The 15,967-nt window shown below is 64.4% G+C and overlaps 2 protein-coding genes across 2 annotated transcripts; both read left to right on the top strand.

Annotated features, from left to right (window-relative positions):
- The first annotated feature begins 1,986 nt into the window (after positions 1-1,986).
- Positions 1,987-3,939, top strand: CCNO (cyclin O). The gene is made up of 3 exons (XM_054575297.1): positions 1,987-2,346; positions 2,848-3,033; positions 3,454-3,939. The coding sequence occupies exons 1-3, from the start codon at positions 1,987-1,989 to the stop codon at positions 3,937-3,939; spliced, it is 1,032 nt and encodes a 343-aa protein (XP_054431272.1).
- Positions 3,940-7,550: 3,611 nt separating this feature from the next.
- MCIDAS (multiciliate differentiation and DNA synthesis associated cell cycle protein) lies at positions 7,551-13,197 on the top strand. The gene is made up of 7 exons (XM_054575295.1): positions 7,551-7,667; positions 7,754-7,850; positions 8,007-8,095; positions 11,106-11,181; positions 11,678-11,892; positions 12,458-12,568; positions 12,781-13,197. The coding sequence occupies exons 1-7, from the start codon at positions 7,551-7,553 to the stop codon at positions 13,195-13,197; spliced, it is 1,122 nt and encodes a 373-aa protein (XP_054431270.1).
- Positions 13,198-15,967: the final 2,770 nt, after the last annotated feature.

The raw sequence follows: 15,967 nt of genomic DNA, 5'->3' as shown, positions 1-15,967 counted from the left end.
AGTATAAAGATGTCCCATGCCACGTTTGAGACACACTTCACTTCGGGTTTATTTGTTCTCAGCCTGCTGTTTGGATTTAACCGGCGTCCTGTACTCTCTCTGCTAACCCTGCACCCAGGAGATCCTCTCCCGCAACTCTTCCCACACTTTAATGAAGGAAACACGGGATGGGCGGCACTGTCCCTGGCAGAACGTCCGCTCCAAGAGGGAAGGGCCCCTCGGAACATTGCAGGCAGCCCGACCTCCGCAGCAACGCGATGCGATCGGCGATCTCTTGGCAGGTGAAGGGCCTTGTCTTCGACTTGAAGCGAAACATCTGTGCACCGCAATAAAGCGGCGAGCAATAAAACGAGGCGCACCTGTCCTGAAAAAACGTCGCCGTCCGGCGGGAGCTCGCGCACCCCCTGCTGGGGGTTCCCTCTCACTGCAGGCGTCTCCGGGGAGCCCAGCCTTGCGATCAGGGCACCATTCGCCTCTCGGCCGCCGGTGGACCAGGCGCTGCCTGTGGCGTTGTTGGCGTCACCCCAACAGCCTGGTTCACGCTCGAGAAGGACTGGGTGTCACACCCGCGGCACAGACGAGGGGAAGGAGGCCCGCGAGCGAGGGCGGCGCTTCTGCGTCCCCGAGTTCCCTTCGCGGCGCCGCGGGCCGTCGGCCGCTGGAGAGGCCAGACCCCGGGGTTCTCCCCCTCGCCCTGAGCGCTGCCTCCCCGGGGTCCGATGTCGGGCCCGCTGCTTGGATTCGAGGCCCTGCCACGGGGCTCCCCGCGGCCGCCCACGAGGGGGCGGAGGCCGGCACCTGGGCTTTCAGGCCCAGGTGATTCTCCGCTCGACGCTCGTGTTACAAGAGACGCCCTACCGTCTGGAGACCGAAGACTTGGCTCAGGTTTCCAGGGAAGTCGGGGTGACGCTGACCAGAACCGCAGTCGGCCCTTTTCCTGCAGCCCGCATCTCTGGGAGACAGCACCCCAAACCCACGGAAGGTCTGCGGACAAAAGGTTACGTTCTGATCACACACGTTCGGAGGTTTTCTTCCTTTTTTTCCTGGAACGGGGTGAGAAAAGCGGACCTGCGCCGGGCTGGCACCTCGTCATTTCACCTCTCGGGGACCCCTGGGCTTCCTGCCCCTGCGACAGATCTGGAAGGCTCCCCAGTGCCACTTGCGCCACCAGGGCCGCGTCTCCTCGAGGGTCCCGGACGGGACGCAGCGGCGCAGCAAACCAGCAGGACCCCTGCCGCTCCGCTCCCCGAGCCCTGCAGGGACGGACGCGGAGACGGGAGACCGGGAGCAGGCGGGCAACGATGGCCGCCGGGCAGAGGGGCCGAAGATCCGGCCGCTCGGTAAAGCGGCAAATGCGCCGACCCGGCCTGCTCCTCGAGCGGCGGCCGGCGCGCACACCCGCCCGCTGGGCGAGGCTCCTCCGGCCGCCAGGCGACCGCCGCGCCGAGCCCCGCACAGGGAGGGACCCCGGCTACTCGGGTCCTGACTAAAACAAAACCACGAGCGCCGCTGAACTGCGGGTGCTGCCTGTGCGGGTCGCGTGTGGGCTGGAGGCGGACGTGGCAAAGCGCGCGCCCGGCGACCAGGGGCGGAAGTGGCCCCAGGACGCGCTCAGCCGGGTCCTGAGCTCACCTGGCCGCGCAGCCGCCCCACCTCCATTGCCGCTGGGTGCCTGCTCGCGCCTCCTGCCGTCGCACCGCTCGGTTGCCCAGGTAACGCGGGCAGCGCGCAGGGCCGGCTGCGCAGGGTGGGTGCGCGGCCGCCGGGGCCCCTCCCCCTTGGGCCTGCGGGCCGCGCGCGGGGGCGGCAGTTTGGCCGGGAAAGCGCGGCGGTCGCGGCGGGGGCCCAGCCAGTGAGAGGCCGGGGGCGTGGCACAGGTCGGTACTTAGGGCCTCGCGGGCCAGCCAGCGGGGCTCCTTCGCGCTTTGGTACGCGCGTCCCGCCCGCCGCGGCCTCGGAGCGGCGGGGCGGCCACCGGGACGCAGCATGGTGACGCCGTGCCCCGCCAGCCCTGCCGCCCGGGCTGGGACAGGGGACAATAACCAGTACCTGCGAGCCCCGGTCAAGAAAAGCAGGCGCCCGCGCCTCCGGAGGAAGCAGCCGCTGCAGCCGCTGAGCCCGTGCCGGCTCCCGGGGGACTCTGGCATCGGCGACCTGTTCGAGTCCCCCGGCTCAGGCTCAGACGGCGCAGGCAGCCCCGCGGCCACCGGGGGGCGAGGCCCCGCGCAGCAGTCGTTGCAGCTGGACCTGCAGACCTTCCGCGACTACGGGCAGAGCTGCTACGCCTTCCGCAAGGCGCGGGAGAGCCACTTCCACGCGCGGGAGGCGCTGGCGCGGCAGCCGCAGGTGAGCGCCGGTGGAGCCCCAGCCCGCGTCCCAGGGGACAGGGGGTAGATTTTACAGACAGAGCGAAGTGGGCCCTAAACGCTTAAGGGGACCTTTTCGAAGCTTCCAAACTGGTGGTGGGGACGCAGTAGCACGCAGAGGAATTAAGACGTTTTCTAGGTTGAGTCCGCACAGCTACCGACCCAAGGCGAGTTATTTAACAACCCTGAGCTTGTTTCTTCATCTGCAAGGTGGGGACACCCCCACCCCCTTCCGCTAAATTGCGGAGACGACTGCGCGCGGTGCTGGGTTGTGCGTTAGGCACAGCGGCGCACGTGGATCCAGGCGTCCCGCCGCCCAGCCCAGCCTTTTTCGCTGGGGCCGCGCCCCGCGTTCCCAGTTTACACGCATTTCTCCAGCGTTCTCCTCCTCCTCTGGCAAGCCCCCTGGGTCGCAGCGGCCCGTGCCCTCCGCAGCCCCTCGGCCGCAGGCTCAGCCGGCCGCCCGCCCCCGCCCCGGCAGGTGACCGCCGAGTCCCGCTGCAGGCTGCTCAGCTGGCTGATCCCCGTGCACCGCCAGTTCGGCCTCTCCTTCGAGTCGCTGTGCCTGACGGTGAACACGCTGGACCGCTTCCTCGCCACCACGCCTGTGGCTGCGGACTGCTTCCAGCTGCTCGGGGTCACGTCCCTGCTCATCGCTTGCAAACAGGTACCTGCCTGCGGAGCCTGGGGGCGCCCAACTCCCGGCCCTCTGGCCCCCTGGGTTTCCGGCCCACACGGTGCGGGGACGGGCTCCCTGAACTCGCTCCGCAGACGTTTGCGAATGTGTCCGCCCCGCAGCCTTAACCTCACAGCTACCCCCAGGCCCGAGAGAGGCGGCAGCCAGTCCGTCCCGGCAGCTCTCAGCAGCCCCGCTGCGCTTCCAGTCCCCTTAAATCTTCGCAAGCCTGGTTTTAGCCAGACAGTAGTTAGCGAAGGTAGTCTGGAAGCCCAGCACAGGTGACTTCAGTGGAAGTAATGGCGCGGAGCAGCCCCGGCTGTGCGGCTGGAAGGGCTGGGGGGCGGGGGGAGCCCAGGGTGGAGGCAGGGGTGCGCCCGGGGCGCGGGAGCTGAGCGCCCTGTGCCGCAGGTGGAGGTGCACCCGCCGCGCGTGGAGCAGCTCCTGGCTTTGTGCTGCGGCGCCTTCTCCCGGCAGCAGCTCTGCAACCTCGAGCGCATCGTGCTGCACAAGTTGCGCTTCAGCCTGGGCGCACCCACCGTCGGCTTCTTCCTGGAGCACTTCACGCACGCGCGCGTGGACGCCGGGCAGGCCCCGGCCTCCCAAGCGCTGGAGGCGCAGGCGCTGGCGCAGGGCGTGGCGGAGCTGAGCCTGGCCGACTACGCCTTCTGCGGCTACGCGCCCTCGCTGCTGGCCATCTGCTGCCTGGCGCTGGCCGACGGCCTGCTCCGGCTCCCGCGCCGCCTGGACCTGAGCCTGGGCGGGCACGCCGAGCCCGAGCTGCAGGACTGCCTGGGCAAGCTGCGGCTACTCGTGGCCATCAACGGGACCTCCCTGGCGCACCTGCTGCCCCTCCAGATCTGTGACAAGTGCCGCTTGTCCCCGAGCTCGAAATAAAGTTGACCCTGGCTCTCCTGGCTCCCGGGCCGGGCCTCTCCCATCGCTTTGAGAGGATGCAGTGTCGGCCCACGGAGCAGCGTTCCGGGCTTCTGCGTGGTCCCCAGCTCGCCCTGTGGGTTGTAAATAATGTACGATATTAGTGTCTGGTCGCTTATTTATTTTGCTGAGCGCACAGGAGAGAGCCGCCTTTGCCCAATAAACAGTCTGTCCCCGTGTGTCTGAACACTCCTCTTTGTCACCTGGAGGGATGGTGAAGGCCTCTGGCAAATGAGGCCTCGGCCACAACGCAACAATTGAGGCAGCCACCCCCCGCCCCCACCTCCAGCTCCACTCTGGAGTTGGCATCTCTGCAAGAACGGCCAGGCCAGGGGAGACCTAGGTGGGCACGGCTCCATTGCAAGGCGACTTGGGGTCACCTTCAGGCCTGTATCCTGCCACCCACCCCTCTCCTGTCAGGAGAGGGAGGCCCACTCGCCCCTAGAAGGCCAAAGCGGGAGCTGGGGTGCGAGGCCAATGGCGCCCGCATCCGTGCCTGCTGTCTGGAGCGGCCAGAGTGCAGCGCTGGTGCCCCGCCCCGCGCAGCGGGGGAGCTGTGCGCCGCGGACTCGCCGGGCCGGCGTGGTGAAGGCGGTGCTCCGCACAGCCACAGGTGCCGCAGGGCCAGGCTTTGCGGGCAGCAACGGCTGCTACAGTCGAGCCCTTGACCGTGCGATCAGGTGGCTCAGCAGCTGAGTCCCGCTCACACCTGCTACCTGTGAGCCCGGGGTTCCCGCGGCCGGGCAGTCGCCACAGCCCCCACCGGCAGGCACTGCGCTCCGCCTTCCTCCTCGTCTCAGCCCAGCGCGTTCTCCAGGCGGAGCCCCGTCCCTGGCATTTCAGGGAGGGACCCTGGGCCGCAAGAGGCCAACAGCAGAGGGAAGGGGGGGTAGAAGGCAGGTGGTCTGCGTTCCCCTCCCCCGCCCACCCGTAGCCAAGCTGCTCAACTTGCCCCGGCTGCGTGCAGGGGTCTGCTCAGAAAACCCTCTTCCCGAGACAGGACAGCGGGCCCTGGTCCCTGACCCTGGGCTGTTGGGAGGCCGAAGGGGAGGCGGGGTTGGGCGGTGTGCAAAGTGCTAGTTGAACAAGTGGAGTCCGGAGTCACTTTGCTGGGCGACCTTGGGCGGGTCTGAGGCCCTTCTGTAGGAACGAGGGTACCAGCGGGCTCCCGTGGCAGGGCTGAGGCGGGGGTGTGACACGGTGCTCCACACAAACCCCCGGCCCAGGTCCTGCACATAGCAAGTCCTCGGAGGCTGGTGGCAGCCTGCACATCGCGGGGGAGGGGGAGGGGTGGGGGAGGGGCTTACACAGAGAAACACTTGGAGACAGAAATCAAGCAAATGCAGGAGAGCGTTAGCAGTTGGAGGTGACTCTACTGTCCATGGTGCTGTTTATTCACACGTTCTGTATGGTTGAAAACACGGGTCTTTTTTGGGGGGGAGCAAGGCATGTTCTGCTGAGTTTAGAACTAAATGCGTGGCAAGTATACAAATAAAAAGCAAACGAAGCAAAGAGAGAGCCTCCCTCCGCTTCCTGTCATGTGCGCCCTCCCAGCGCTCCCCCGGGCCCCTCCGGGACCATCCCTCCCTGTCTGCAGACATGCCAGGCGCTCCAGGACCTCACTCCTCGGGGCTCAGCGTGAGGGGACTGGGGGCCCCAGCTATCGGAGGGGGAGCTGGTCTGCGAAGGGGAGAAGGAGGAGAAAAGTCGCGTCCTCTGCGCCAAATGCCAAAGCCTCTGCAGCCCTCAGCCTGGCTGGGGGTAGGGGCTGGGGGGCGGCTGTTCCGCAGGAATGTGACTTTTTTCCCCTTGGGAGGGGGCGACTCCCCCAGCGTCGCTCCGTCGCGCAGCCAAGACTGATGTGGGAGGTTTGGTCCCAGAATCACTCAGCCTGGGAGGCAGAGCATCACGCGCGCCCAGCTCCTGCTGCGGCGACCTGTCTGGTAGATACACATGGTTCTGTGCCCGCTCCCACTTTCCTCCTCGGACATGGCACTCACTGATGGGAAGTGAACCCGGCCTGGGAAATCGGTGCCGGTCCCCATGTGCAGACATCTCCCCAGAGCCTAGCCAAGAGCCGCCCCGCTCCTTCTACAGCCTGGGGAGGCGGCGAGGAGGGGGGTGGAGGCTGGGCTGGCCAGCGGCTCCGCTGTGCGGGAGCCAGGGGAAGCGGGCGGTGGAGCTGGGGGCAGGCTGCAGGGGGCGGAGGTGCCCCCGAAAAGGCCCCTTTTTGGACAGCATTCATTTATCCACCCCAAGAAGCACGAGTCCCAACGTAAATAATCTCATCTTCGCCACAACGCCATCCAAGTCTGCGTTAAGTCTTCCTGAAGAGGTGGGGCTCCTGAATCTGGTTCTGATCCTCGGACTCCGACCCTGAAGGCACAGCTGCTCAGGGTCAGCGACGTCACACCGGCTCTGGCTGACGGGCCTCCCCCCGCTGGATTCTCATGTTGACAGAGGATCAGAGTCTCCAAGTCAATGCCAGCTCCTCTCACTTGTTAGGGGTCTTGTTTATTAACCCAGGTAAAAAGGCTTGCTCACTACTAGTACTGGGCATAAGACACGAGCTGCCCAATGGGAGGTCACAAAGGCCTCGGTTTCAGACTATGGTTCAGATTCTATGGGTGTGAGTGGCCCCGAGAGGCCCCCTCACCCGGACTTGGAGACGCCCCTTCCTGGGACAGGCGTGGGCAGGCGGCCCCTGCGGGTAGAGCCACCGAGAGGGGCCGAAGCCTCCGGGGAACGGGACCGAGACCTGAGTCGTAGGGGATTTGGGGCTCTCCATTGTGCCGGTTTCTGAAACTGGAGGAGAGTTTGTGGGTGTCACTTTTTCTTAACTGACCCCCTTTCAGAGTCTGCCCAGGCGCTGCCAGGGGAAAGAGCCGGGCTGGCGGGCGGGGCGCTGGGCCTCAGACCTAGGCAGATGCAGCTTGAGTTGGGGCCGGGGAACCCCTTGCACGGGGAGTCTTGGGGGGGAGGGCTTCAGTGACGGGGGATGGGGGTGGAGGGTGGGGGGGGGAACTGCTCCTGCTGAGATTGTTCGCCCCACCAAACCCCGCAGAGCCTGGCTTTGAAAACTGCGCGTTTCTGTCCTGCTCCGTGGCTGGGGTGGGAGGAAAATGGAACAGGAATCCTTAACGTCTCCTCCCCACGGTCCAAAGGCGGGAAGGCGGCATTAGGGGCCGGTGGGGCCCGTCCACCCCTTCCCTCCCTCCCCGCCTTTGGCGCGGCCAGGAGGCGGCGGCGCCAAGCCTGGCCGAAAGGGCGCTGGCGGGCCCGGGCCCCGCGCTCGCGGCTCCCGGGGGAAGCCGTTGCCGGGTTGGGCTGAGCGCCCGCGCCCGCGCGCAGATTGTCCGGGCTCAAGGCGCCACCTCTGGCGCTCCGGCGCGAGCCGCCCCTCCCGCGCGCGGTCGCCCCCGCCCCTCGGCGCCACCCGGCCACGCGCCTTCCCGGAGCTCCGGACGGCTCCCAAGCCCGCGGGCACCTGGCGGAGCGCAGGGTGCAGGCCGCAGGCCGCCGCCTCCGAGCCGTCGGCGGGGTTCGCGGGCCGCGGCCGGTGGGGAGGCGGGATGCAGGCGTGCGAGGGCGCAGCGGCGGGACGCCGCGCCTTCGACAGCATCTGCCCGAACCGCATAGCGGAGTTGCGGGGCCGGCCCCTTGGCAAGCCCGGGAAGCCAGAGAGGAAGGTGGGGCGGGGGCCCCGGGGCCCGGCGGGGGCCGCACGTCCTGGGCGCCGAGGGCTGACCCGCACTCCGTTTCTGTGCTCGCCTAGTTCGCCCCTCCGCGGACGTTCTTCCCCGGATGCAGCAGTGACAACCCGGTGTCGGTGTACGAGGATCCCCCGGGCGCCGAGCCCGCGGCGCTGCCTGGTGAGCCCGGTGGCCCCGCGCGCGACCACCCCTTGGGCTGCCCGTGCCGGGCAGGTGGGGCGCGCGCGGCCGGGAAGGGCTGCTCTGCCTGGGTCCCTGCGGCCCGGCGGCGATGCCAGCAGCCCGCCCGGCGCGTCTCCGGTTCTTCCCGCGCAGCCCTCACCACCATAGACCTGCAGGACCTCGCCGACTGCTCGCTCCTCGCGCCCGACGCGCCGCTTGCAGGGGACTCGGCCGCCTGGCAGGTACCTCCCCTTCCTCGTGGCGCCCCTCTGCCTCCGGTGCCCAAACTCTGACTCCGGGGCTATGGGTGTGTTTCCGGAAAGGCTTGTCGCCCGTGGGGAGCGCAGGCACGTCTGGCTGGTGACGCGACGTGGGGCCGGAGTCTGAGCCCGGAGGACCAGAATTCTTCCCTCCTCCCAGTAAGTCACGACGGCGGCCGCCTTCTCGGAGCCGTTCTGACAAGGGCGCCCCCGCCAGGCCGGCCTCCCATCCTCCTTCCCACCCATCCCCTGGAGCGTCGATCGCTCATCGAGGGACCCGGTGCTCGCTGGGCACCTGACGCTGGGCGTCTTGTCTGTCCCTTCAGCGGCCCCTTCCCAGCCTTTCGTGAAACTTTCCCATTCCCTGGGTGTCTAAGGAGTGTGTAGATCCAAGGAAAACTTCTGGATCAAGACTGGAAACGAGGAAGAGAGTTTCCATTTGCAGGAAGCAGGCAGAGGAACAAAGGACTCTGGGAAAAATCCGGCAGAAAACGTTCCTCTCTGCAGAGGGGGCCCTTCAGCAGCTCTAAAAAGTTTCTTTCCTCCTTCCTCTCCAAAGGCTCACGTTGCTTACCCTCCTGAGACAAAGAGGCAATTAACTTTTTCCTTGTCCTGAAAATCCAGCTTCGTACTTCCGTCCCATTCTATCGCTGGCTCCGGGGGGGGGACATCCGCAGGCAGACAAGGGAGCCTCCCCCAGGTTGCTCCGGAGCCTGCTCACCTCGGGGCACGAAGTGCCGGAAGGGCAGGAGGTCCTAGCCAAATGCAGCCCAGAAGGGTGCCCATCCCAGCTCCCTGGCAGCAGGTGCTGGGGACAGGAGGCCCGTGGGGACACGCCCCACACAGGACTGTCTAGAAGAAATGACCACCTCTCACTGCTGCAGTTGGTGATGGAGCAGAGCTTCCCGGAGCTTCCTCTGAGGACTGGGACAGAGCTCAGGGGGGCTCAGGGTAGGTGGTCCGTGAAAGCACAGGCTGTCGCAGAGAAAGGTAAGAGTGGGCACGGCCCTGCGGAGGCTGTTCTGTCGTTCTCCTTGGATCTGGACGCTTCAACAAGGAAGGACAGTGTCCGAATGCCTTTCAGTGGGCCCTCATGCCAAGGTGTCTATTGCGCAAGGAGCGAGAACCAGGCAGGCTCTTGCTGGATTTTTGCTTCAGTATACAGAACTTAATGTGACTGTATGTTCTAGGTTTTCTTTGTTTTTGTTTTTTGCCTGCTATTGTAGGTGGAGAAATGCCAGATTTGTATCTAATTGGGAAGGTGGGACACAAAGTTTGAAGGATAGAGGTCACACAAGAGTTCCAAGACTTGTCCTGGGGAAGACAGAGCTGGTGCATAGGGAGGGAGACCCCAGGCCGGTCCCCACCCCGGTCCGCTGCCCAGCCGCCGCCTGCCAGGGAAGGCGGACAGGGAGGAGTGCCCCGGAGGGTCTGAGGTCCAGAACCGACCAAGACTTGGCCCGCACCGACGGCGCATGTCCTGCGTCTGCGTTGCTGAGTTCGCCTCCAGGCTCCTGAGGCCAGGACCAGTCTGCAGGCTCTACGGAGGGAGAGAGGCCTTCCTGCCCTGGGAGAGGAAGTCTCCCCTCCTCTCCAGTGCCTTCCGCCAGGGCAGGACCTCTGCTCCGGCATTTCTGGGGCCCTCGGCCTCCCCTTTCCCAGCTCCTTTCCCCTAGAGCCTGAGTTCCCAGCTGGTGCCGGCGGCGCCCTGATTGACCCCCTCCTCCCTGGCGCTTGCACACTCTGTGAAGCCAGGGTCAGAGTAAGCCTTTCTCACAAACATCGCGATAGTATAGAGACGCACTTTCAGGAGGAGGGTGTGACGGCACTAAGGGACCTGTCAATCAACAGTAGCGCACCGAGCAGGACAGAGATTTTTGGTGGGCCTGCTGGAGGCGCCTCCGCACCAGGTCCCGCGGAGACTGCTTCCCCGTCGGTCTGCGCCGGAAGCCAGGCTTCCTGAAAGGCCGGGGGCGCCGGAGGCACCGAGGCCTGGAGGCAGGAGGACTGAAAGGGCGCCCGCATTCCGGGACGCGAGCCCCAATCCCGCCGCCGTGTCAGAGCTGGGCGGCGCCGGGCAGTTCGGTTTCTCCGAGCTTCAGGGTCAAAGGAGGACTCGCCGCTTGCTGCGCCCTGCCTGCCCCCCGGCATCGGTATGAGAAGTAACCGAGACCCTGTGTAGAGAGTTGTCAACTCTCAACGTTCGGGGATTAAGGGGATGGGAAGGTTCCTGGCCTCCCAGGCACGTGGCAGGAACCCGGGAGAGTGTCCAGTTCAAGGCGCTGGAGGTGCGTCACACTGTCCGGGAAAAGTGAGCTCTGATTTTTTAAGAAACAAGAGCAACAGGGGCCGCGCCCGCAGAGTGAGCATCTTCGCCCACGCGTCTTCCTACCCTCTCCCTCCCTTTATGGGGAAGGAGTGGTCTAGTGTGACGGAGCCTGGGCGCGAGTATGGCCTCAAGCCCCTGCCCTGTGAGACCCGGCACGGTGTCGGGTCCTAGAGGGAAGACCGGAAGTTCGCGCAGCGCGCTCCGTTCGGAGAGCGCAGCTCCCAGCCAGGTGGGAGGTAGGTCGACGCGGAGGTCCTGCGGCGCCCGAGGGGAGCGCCGCAGGCAGCTGATTGGCTGGTGGCCGGCCAATGGGGCGAGGCGGCGATCCGCACCCAGTCCGCTGCGGGAGGCTGGGCGCAGGACCCCCGCTCTGAGCGCGGCGGCTCCGTGCCTAACACCGCCGCGCACGGTGGTGGCGCCCAGCGCGACCCTCGCGGACGGGATCCCCACGTCGTGCGCCCCGCTCCCCGCCATGGCGGTGCAAGGCTGCTGGGTCCCGCGTCTCGGATGGGGTTTTGGTTTTCAGGTAGGAGGCCCGGTTCCGGGCGCGAGCGAGTGCAGACCCGCCGCCGAGCAGAGCCGGGAGGACGGCTGTCAGCCTAGGAAGTGCCCCAGGCCTGCCAGACTCGGCACTAAGTAGCTCACACCTCTGGTTTATTTCAGAGCCATGCCGCCGCGCAAACGGCGGCGGACTTGGATCTGCAGGATTTCAGAGACACGGTGGAGGATCTCATCGCAGGCAAGTGCGGTCTCTCTGCCGTTCAGTAACGGCGGCGTGTCCCCACCCGGGGAGACCGGTTCAGGTTTCGGGGTCGGGAAGGTGGTAAACCGGGCACCCGTCAGGGCGGGCCCGCAACTCGTCCAAGGCCAGGCTCTTCGGTGCTCAGGGGGCCCCCAGGCATCCTGGCGGAACCGATGAGTCGCAGGGTCTCTAGCGCCTTCTCGTTTGCGAGTGTGAGTTCTGGGACAGGGGTCCCACCCTGCGGTGCGGGGTGGAGAGGTGAGTGACAGGAGTGTGCAGGGCTGAGGGTCTGTGTGACGTCAGGCAGGTTGAGCACCTGCTGCGTACGTGCAGGTGCCAGGAAGGGCCTGGGAATCGTGGGGACGCGGGGCGAGGGCCGCTTTACTTATCTAAAGAGGAGTCTCCACGTACCCCTGAATCCGGCGTGGCGTCTTGCCCCTGTACCAGCGGGCGCGGGTCTGAGGCTGCAAACCCAGCTCCCCCTCTCCTGCAGACTCGTCCTCCTTGATGTCACCTCCCGCGGCCAGCAGAGACTTCCCCTTCCCTTCTTGCGACACGCTGCCCTTCGGGCCCTGCCTCTCCCCGCCGCTGGACCCGCGCGCGCCGGCGCCGCGCCCCGCGGAAGTGCTCCGGCCTGAGCAGTACTGGAAGGAGGTGGCCGACCAGAACCAGAGGGCGCTGGGGGACGCGCTGGTTGAGAACAACCAAGTAAGGGCCTCGGGGGCGGCGGCTGGCAGTCCTGGGGCCGGACAGGGAGTGGAGCCCCGGGACCGTGGGAAGCGGTCGGCCCGCGGGTGGCCCACGGAGCTGCTTTGGCTTCGGGGCCCTGCCTCAATTTCCATTTTCACTACGTGGGAATCCTCTTCCCGCCAGATTTCGAACAGGGCCACCGTATTTATTGAGGGCTTTCTGTAGGCCTGGTATCGTGCTTCCCAATGTACGTTCTCCTGGCCTTGCATACTCATGTCTTTTGAGCTGGACACTCTTACCAGCCCCATTTTACAGGTAAGGAAACTGAGGTACAGGGAGGCTGAGCTCCAGAGGCAGAACCTGTCCGCCCGTTGCCCAAGTCATTTGCTCTTCACCGCCGCTCCACACCAAGGGTTAGCTGAGAGGCATTTCGTCCAAGTGCTTTGTTTAAACAGAAAACTCGAATTCTCATCAGTGTGACTGCGCTCGGGCCCCCGTTGCTGATGGGACCCTGGGGTCCGGGTTTGGCACTGACGAGACCGAGCGGCGCCTGCCGCTCTCTCAGCGTCCCGATCTCCCGCAGCTGCACGCGACGCTGACGCAGAAGCAGGAGGAGATCGCGTCGCTCAAGGAGCGCAACGTGCGGCTGAAGGAGCTCGCCGGTCGGACCCGGCACCTGGCCTCGGTGCTGGACGTAAGAGGGGCGCGCACGTGGGACGCTGCGGGAGTTGGAAATGTCGGGTACGCCCGGCCCCCGCTCCCAGTGCGGGACGGGGGCGGGGTGGGGCACGGCGGGCCAGCTGGGAGTCCGCGGAGCCGCGTGCCCGGGCCCAGTTGAAGTGCGCCCAGGTGTCGTCTGCGCGCCCGACGCTGGCCCCAGGCGGCGCCCCTCCTCGTCTCTTGTAGAAGTTGATGATCACGCAGGCCCGGAGTTGCGGGGCGGCCACCGCCAAGAGGAGCCTGGAGGAGCTGCTCGTCACCGCGGGGCAGGACTGTGCGCAAGTGGACGCCGTCCTGAGGGACATTTCCGAGCGCTGCGATGAAGCGCTGCAGAGCCGCGACCCCAAGCGGCTCCGCCTGCAGCCGGAGTCGGCGAGCCTGGCCCGCGGGCCCGCGCAGCTGCACGGTGCCTTCCGGGGGCTGCGCACGGACTGCCCGGCGCGCGCGCTGGACCTGAGCCACGGGGCGCTGGAGGAGGGCGGCTCCTTCTGCACCCCCATCCGCAGCCACAGCACCATCCGCACCCTCGCCTTCCCCCAGGGCAACGCCTTCACCATTCGGACGGCCAACGGGGGTTACAAATTCCGCTGGGTCCCCAGCTGAGCTGGCATGTGGTCCTCCCAAAACATTGCCCTGTACCATGACCGAAGCGCCTGGAGGCTGAGCGGGCGTAGCTGGGACTGTTTCTCGCACCCGGCTTGTGAGGCTCCCCCTGCAGGGCCAGTGCCACCTGACACTGATTTTTTTCCCGGAGCAAATCTCCAGGCGGAGGCCCCGCCCCGCTCACCGCGGACAGCGTGAGCGCATGCGCGGCGCGCGCCCACGTGTGCTGCGCGGCAGTCCGTCCGCGCTTCGTTCTGCGCTGTCACAGCGGGGAGGGACTTAGAACCCGCTTAGTACTCTTGTCATATAAAGTGCCCTGGCTCGTAAGAGGGAAAAGGGCTCTAAAAGGCTGAGTCGTGTCTACGACAAGAAACATTCTCGGGAACTCCAGTCCCTCTCGCTGCCCGGGATGCACATTTTGTCACCCAGCCTCCCCCGGTCCTGGAAGGACAATGAACTGTGTTACTGGTGAAAACTTCCACACTCGCTGCCAGGATGGAAAATGAGGAGAGGCCGCCTGACCGCTTTCCTGAGGGCAACACGGTGGAGAAAAATGCCGATTCTCTGAGGCAGTGCCTTCTGGGCAAAACAGGTGCTAAACACGTTTGTCTGTGACGATCACTCATATTTCGTGAGATTTATGGTCCGCGTTTATATTAATTTTATATACAGTTCTGTCTAAACGAATAAGCCCACAAAAGGCAAATTTTGTTAAGAAAAAACATACGTTGATTTAAGAAAGTGACATATCCACAGAAGACAGCGTTCTTATTCTGGGCCAGACACCAGGCGTGGGAATCTTGGCAGAAGAGAACTGGGGCGCACCTTCTTCGTATGTATTTTTTGGCCGGAGCCTTCACTTGGACTTGGCTCCTGTCCCCTCTGCTGCGAGGCTCCTTCTTCCCTGTTGTGCAACCATGTGAGTAGCGTAGGTCAAGGAGTCATTTGCCCAAGTTCTCAACGCGAGGACTTCTTGCTGGGGCCTCCGCTCCGGCAGGCTTCCAAACCCGTCAGGCCACACGGGTGCCCCTGGGTGCCGACCTCAGGCAGCAGGTGAGCGTGGGCCGCGGACAGAACCCGCTCCTCCGGTTTGTCCTGTGTGCTGTTATCTGTGTTTAAATAGCCACTCAGAAAGGGAAAAAAGAGAAATTGATGAAATGGACCGTATTTCCTCATACTTTGTCTAACAAATGAACTTAAAAATACACCAGAGGGCTCAGACTTCTTATCAGCTCATATATCAAGTTAACATGTCCGGGACTAGAATAAAAACGTAAACACAGAAACAAAACAAAATGAAAACCCTTAGCTTGTCCCAAGAAACAATCAGCTTGTCAAAAGTTCTTCTCTTCTCCACTTCTCAATTAGTATTTTCATAATGCATTAGCTTCAATAAGTGAAAAATTTTTTAAAAAGTATGTGTGGGTTTTTTTTCTGTTTGTCTTATGCCTGGATTTAAAAAAAAATACAGTTCTTGCTACCATTCAGGTAATAGACCTATAAGAACGTCAGTCACTGGCAACTCCACTGCTTCAGCAGTTTCATTTTTGGGGGGCGGGGGGTCGTGGCGAGCCGCCCTCCTGTGGACTAATGGCATAAATTACAAACTTTGCGTTACTTAGAAGTATTCGAGTTAAAACATCAGGTTCACTTATCCAACAGACATGTACTGACTGTTAGCGAGACTCTCGGTAACACGGGTGCTAAGAAAAGAGCAGAAGAACAAAACACAGAGCCAGCCCTTGCGCTGATGGAACTTTCTCCTGGGAAGAGACAAGTGCTAACCGAGCGCGTCAGCGCGGTGGATGGAGGGCGCGTCCCAGCTGCGGCTGCCGTGCAGAGCACCGAGACTGCGGCTTGGCCGACACCCCTCTCCTCCTCCCGGGTCAGGGTGCCAGCTCGGCGGGGGTGCCGGGTTCCTCTTCCCGTGAGGCACTAACCCTGCTCTGCGACCCCCGGCCCAGGCCTTCTCTAAACCCAGCTACCTCCCAAAGGCCCCGCCTCCAAAGGCAGCCGACCCGGCTCTCAAACCTCTTGGCTCCCGAACAACTTGGTTCTCGACTGAGTCGTTCGTAGAAAAAATGTTTGGGTTTTCTCACAAAACTGGGGGTCTTGATTCTCTACCCCGCAGCCCTTTCCTGCTGCCCCCTGGGTGATCCTTCACGCGTCTCTCAGGTGACAAAGGAGATCTGGTTTTTGAACAAATTGCTTCTCGAACAGTTTTCTGGAAAGAATTGGGTTCGGGAACTGAGGTTCCACTCTACCATCACGTGCGGGCTGGGGCTTCACCTAGGATTTGGGGGGGGGCACAGACCTTAGGTGTTAGCAGGTGCCTCCACCTAATGCATTAGGTGGGGTGGTCCGTCAGGGACACGCCCCTGACGAAGTGACCCTTGCGGGGTGACCGGAGCAAGCGAAGGAGCAAGTCTTCCGCAGGCCTGAGGGGCGGCTGCCAGGCCCAGGGAACCGCGGGCCGGGTGCGCGCGCACGCGTGTGCGGAGGGTGTGCCCGGCGGTCCGCGAAAAGCAAGGAGGCGAGTGTGGCTGGAGCTGAGTCCACGAGGGGAAACTGAGGACTTTGGGTAGAAGAGACCCTTTTGGCCAGCCGAGCACTTCGTTCTGCGTGCGATGGGGAGAGACTCTGATGGGAACGCGGGACAATGGCGTGGAGCCCGTCTGCCCTGTCGCTGGCTCGTCTCTGACCCGAGCGCTTGTCAGGGGAGCGAAGCCGCAGGCGTGAGGGAGGCGTCAGAGCGCGGGCGTGGCAGGCA

This window comes from Pteronotus mesoamericanus, unplaced genomic scaffold (assembly GCF_021234165.1).
Source record: "Pteronotus mesoamericanus isolate MK-2021 breed Mesoamerican mustached bat unplaced genomic scaffold, CSHL_Meso_final contig_29, whole genome shotgun sequence".
Taxonomy (NCBI): Eukaryota; Metazoa; Chordata; class Mammalia; order Chiroptera; family Mormoopidae; genus Pteronotus; species Pteronotus mesoamericanus.
This window is presented reverse-complemented; position numbering and strand designations above follow the sequence as displayed.